General features: G+C 38.7%; 1 protein-coding gene across 1 annotated transcript; it reads right to left on the bottom strand.

Moving 5' to 3' along the window:
* Nucleotides 1-205: 205 nt before the first annotated feature.
* LOC143518217 (uncharacterized) lies at nucleotides 206-4,174 on the bottom strand. The gene is made up of 4 exons (XM_077010688.1): nucleotides 3,656-4,174; nucleotides 3,363-3,494; nucleotides 2,907-3,038; nucleotides 206-2,203 (listed from the first exon to the last, which is right to left on the bottom strand). Exons 1-4 carry the CDS (start codon nucleotides 4,034-4,036, stop codon nucleotides 1,127-1,129), a joined length of 1,722 nt encoding a protein of 573 aa, XP_076866803.1. The 5' UTR covers nucleotides 4,037-4,174; the 3' UTR covers nucleotides 206-1,126.
* Between the last annotated feature and the right edge of the window lie 1,343 nt (nucleotides 4,175-5,517).

Raw genomic sequence — 5,517 nt, 5'->3', positions numbered from 1 at the left:
AGAGAGAGAGAGAGAGAGAAATTACAACTGAACAATTAACTTAATTTTAAACTTTTTAAATTTTAAAACATAGTTATAGTACAGAATAGTACGACCATCTACCTAATAGTGGGAATAACCACCCATTTTATTATCTCCATTTACCAAATAGGAGCATTTTGTACTTCTATTAATTACAGACTGTAGTCCATCTGTTTCTCTGCATACTTTGTTAACCCCCTTTCACCGTTTTCTTCACTGGTCAGGGCCCCACATAGCAGGTATTATTTGGGCAGTGAGTCTTTCTTATTAATGCAATGACATTTGACATGACATTTGACATGGTGATGGTGTGTTAGTGTGTTGTGCTAGTATGAGTGGATTAGACACAGCAGTGCAACACACAATAACACACTATCACCGTGTCAGTGTCATTCCAGTGATGAGAAGGACTCATTGCCCAAATAATATCTGCTCTGTGGTGGTCCCATGGGGTCCTGACCAGTGAAGAAAACTGTGAAAAGAGGCTAACAAAGTACAGAAACAGATGGACTACCGTCTGTAATTAATAGAAGTACAAAGTGCTCCTATTTGGTAAATGGAGCTGATAAAACTGGTGGTTATTCCCACTATTAGGCAGCGAGTCATAATATTCTGATATGTGTATAATAGCCACTGAATTCGTGTAAACCTCAGAACTTCATCAGATATGTATTTTCTTTTTAAGTAAAAGAAATACGAAGTGCTAAACAGTACATTTTTCCCTGAAAATACAAACCTCGTATAACCAAACTGAAAGAATTTTGTATAAACATTTTTAAAACATTGGGCAACACTATCAAATATTTTAAGAAATGGTGAAGACATGACCAATTAAAACAATTGTTTGTGCTTCAAACTTTTCAAAAGTGATCAAGATCATTTCCAGAACAGCTGCACATCTTTATAGGTAGGGTGGATTAATTTATGGCACATCACGTTTATGGCACAAAAGTTTAAATTTAATTGTTTAGTCCAGTTTCAACTGGTGCTTTGCAGTACATATTTTCGAAATGTGCAAGAAAATATTCTAAATGGACAAATTAGTCCTTTCAGTGGAAAATTTCTTCCAGTCAAGATTTGTAAGAACTGTGTGCAGTGTGTATATCTACAATATATCCATTGCAAAGCAATTAGCAGAGAGAATGTTGTCAAATTCCATACGGAATTCAGGATATGAATTATATGTGCATGGCACATCAAGAACAGCACCACATGTGTGCGCTACGGGCCTGCGACTAAGACCTGCCAAATTGTTGAAAGTTACTTCAATTTTGTCTTTGCACATTACATTTGAGCCTGTGCAGAATCGCAGAAAACTCTCAAGTCTCCTCTGGTCTACACTTCGCACATAACGCATCAAGTGATTTAGGACCACTTGCTCATGCTGGTTCAGGAACTCCTTGGATGGTTTCAGAATCTGTGCTACTTTCCTGTTTGTTGCCTGCTTTGACTCATACAGCTTCAGTACGCTTTCTTTAGTTAACAGATTGCAGTGCAAGGTTGTCATGATATAGCTGAAGCAATCAATTACAAATTTGGGCTCTTGTAATAAAACCTTGTGTGCCATTGTCAGAATGGCGGTTTGCATGTTGTCTTCTGGAGGCAAGATATGAGATCCCATTCTTGTGAAGAGGTCTAGTAAATCCTCTTTGTCAATTTCATCCATATTGCCCTGTAATGCCTTCTCAACACATGCTCGCTCTGCAGATGACAAGTAATTTACAAATGACGACATCAACAGGCTTTCATCCACTGAATCAATTCCCTGAGTACATGCTAGGACAAACACTGGTGACAGTCTGACTGGAATAATGCCATGGTCCACATGACCTTTAGCCCATAGTCTACCAACAGCTTGCCATTCTTTCTCTGAATAGTCTGGTCGGAGTCTAGGCACTCGCTCCTCCTCTCCTTCACACTGCTCCAGGAACTCCTCCCAAAAGGCTGTGTAGGCCTCCCTTGAAACGCCATCATCATCAAATGCCTTCTCACTGACAAACTCAAATCGTAGGGTTACATCGAGAACTTTAGGGTCCATAAAAATATCTAACATATCTTGAATTACATTTACTCGTCTTATCTTAACTTTCCGGACCTCTTTCACACTTGCAGGTTCATCCATGGCTGCCAGTGGATGTGCTGATGACGCAACAGCAAGAGGTTGATCATTCAGGATTGCCTCCTGCAAGACAAACATAATAAACATTATGTAAAATCCCAGAAACAAATATGCCCATGTAAATCTTTGCCAACTGTGTTAATTTTCCAACCATAATATAATATTATATTATTACATCCAGAAGAATCAGATGATTGAAAGTGTATTCAAACAGTACTCAGTCAATACTTGTTAAAAGACCATTCTGAGGATGTAAGTGAATGATCTACTATTGTTGTCACATATTCATCAGTATAATGTTGATTTTTACAGTATAATGTTGACCTAAACATCGAGCTGGACCTTCTTTTTGAGCCTGTGTGTTTGATGTTAATACTGGTATTGAAATGGGCAGTGTCACTTCTGACACTAACATTATGATAATGGTCTACCACCAAAATAATATGATGATGAATGGCGTAGAGGGGGCTGACAAATTGTGCATGATAACAAATGTGTCACAGTTTGTAACTGTAAAGCTATAGTATAACTTATAAATGACTGTATAAAAAATTATGAAAGCTGATACAAGTACAGTATCTAATAAAGTGGTGAGTTAGTGTTTATGGGAAATCATTGAAATACACAATCACCATTATCCTGGCTAAACTGTTGGTATGTGAAGGAGAATAAATCAAAATTCAAACACAGACTGCCTTAACACCAACATTACAAATGAAAACACTGTACAGAATGTGTCTGAAATGAAAGCTGATAACATGCATACCTCATTTTGGGAATGCCATGAGATTGTGGAAAGAAGATCTCTACAGTTGTCATCACATACTTCGCCAAACTGGATCTCCGGGTCTTCAAATGATGTGTAGATAGCCAGGGTTACTGGTGAGCTAGTTAAAAACTGCAAAGATATATAGGGAAAAAGGAAAAAGAAAAACACTAGAATAAGCCACTTAAGTCTCAAAATGAAATAAAACTAAGCTCAGGTAGCAAACTATTGATTTGTAGCCCTATTTTCACGTGGTATTTTTGGACTTTATCTACGTTTTATCCTGATAACAGCATGTTATTCCATTACTTACTGTCACAGAGGAACTGTTTAAACACAGAATACTATATGTCCAAAAATAGTCAGACAGGCCTTCTAATTAGTGAATTCTGCTACTTTAAGGTGCATACATGGCTGACACAGGCATGTAATTGAGTATCATTATGCAGCATTTACCTCATTTTGCTCTTCATGTTGTGATTCATGTATTTCATGATCTGAAGAAAAGCTTTCATGACCATCAAGCTTTTCATTTTCATGAACACAAGTCTCCGTCCCTGGTTTTGGTTTCCTTTTGAATGGACAGGCCTTTTTTGAAAAATACATCAGTTATAAGCATTTTGCAGTATCAAACCAGTTTTTAAAAATATGTACTACAACAACATCTCATTACTTTCCACAAAAGATCCTAAGATAATTTGTGCCCCAATTTTGTACCTGAAGTTAAGGAAAAAGGACCATCTGCATACCTTTCTCTTCTTCTTCTTTGTAGACTCATCAGGCTGAAAGTCAGAATCTGTATCTGAAGAAATGACAAGGGATGGCCCCTCCTCGGTATCTACTTGTTTTGAACAAAGGTATAGGCGCACCATCCGTAGTTTGCTTTCTTCGTATATCTGACACAATGTGGTTTCTGGTGGTATGGTACTTTGACTAAAATCACGAATTTCAAAAACAAATTTATCTGTAGGGCCTTTGGATGAGATGCCTTTGGGGAAAAACAAATCTTTGCCAACACAAAGTAATTCTTCAACTGAAGTTTTTTTCTGACAGCTTAGGTGTCTTGTTCCTCCACCGTTTTTTGTCCGTACCTGCCGATACTGTCCACCCTGGAAATGCAACCACCCCATTTCCAGGCGCCTGCTGTCCTTAAATGCATACTTGTTGCCAAGGGCAGATGATCTATCTGATAAATGCTGGTCACACCCCTTTCTGCCTTTCTTAAGCTTTGCTTTTAATCTTTGCAGAACTGAAGACTTTGCACTTGATTCTCCCTGAGTTGAACTGCAAGCAGCCATTTTTTGACGACAAAAAGCTCTCACTGCAATACGATCTCCATATCTGGGGAAGTATTCTCCAAGCTCTTCATCCATCATGACAGAGATCACATTCATGTCAATCTGCAATGAAAACAAATATTTCATTTAAAAAAGACTTTAAAAAACATTGTTCTAAAGGTTCGAGTTTTAAGGAGAGATTTCTGTGCCAGATCTTAAAGCTATCATAACAGTGAAATAATATGAAATGATACTTAATCAGGCATCCCAAGTTGCAAAAGTTGATTTCAGGGAGGTTACCCCCCCCGGAGTTTAATTCTCTCTCCTTCCCACTCGTGATTAGAGAAAATAAAGTCTGTCGCCTGTGTGCGTGTTTGTGTGGGTCACTCGTTCTGAATTCCGGGAGATTATATGTGACTCGCGGGTATCAGGAAGACACTACCGAAATGCGGGAGACTCCCGCAGCTTCCGGGAGACTTGGGATGTCTGCTTAATAAATAACACAAGGAAAAGTGTCCTTCTTTACTAGTTCTGATGTTGCATGTTTTCTTTACTGCAAAACACTATTCTCTCGAACCACAATCCACAAGAACTACACTGGATTTCACTAAACTTATTTCTTTCAGTGTGGCAAAAGTAAACGGAAAGTTCATCTAACTTTAGCTATTAGCCCAGAGTTAACGTTGGCTAGGCTACTTTCACCAAGCCTAACGTAACGTTATCGCAACCCTTCTAGCTGGCTAAGGTAGCTAGTTAGCTAGCTAGCTAACATTATCTAGCAAGGCCAACCTACATTTATATTTTTGAAAGTAATAAATTGGTAACATATTAAGGTTTTTATAGCTATCTAAACAAATAAGCTTACCTTGTCATCTTTAAGTCGCTCTATTTGTTGTTGTGCCACTTGTCGGGACTCTAAAAAGTCATAAATGTCTTCTTCCATGATGGAATAATGGAAGATTCTGAGCACAGCCTGTGCACAGAGTAGAAGTATGTGAAGGTGCTCACCACATAGTATCTGGTGCTCACCTGATAGCATCTGGTGCTCACCACATAGTATCTGGTGCTCACCTGATAGCATCTGGTGCTCACCACATAGTATCTGGTGCTCACCTGATAGTATCTGGTGCTCACCTCATAGTATCTGGTGCTCACCTGATAGTATCTGGTGCTCACCACATAGTATCTGGTGCTCACGTGATAGTATCTGGTGCTCACCACATAGTATCTGGTGCTCACCTGATAGTATCTGGTGCTCACCTGATAGTATCTGGTGCTCACCACTTTTTTACCTGAAAAAAAAATTACACCATGTCCCTTCAGGGGCTCCGTAG

The sequence above is a fragment of the Brachyhypopomus gauderio genome, chromosome 7 (assembly GCF_052324685.1).
Source record: "Brachyhypopomus gauderio isolate BG-103 chromosome 7, BGAUD_0.2, whole genome shotgun sequence".
Lineage (NCBI taxonomy): Eukaryota > Metazoa > Chordata > Actinopteri > Gymnotiformes > Hypopomidae > Brachyhypopomus > Brachyhypopomus gauderio.
This window is presented reverse-complemented; position numbering and strand designations above follow the sequence as displayed.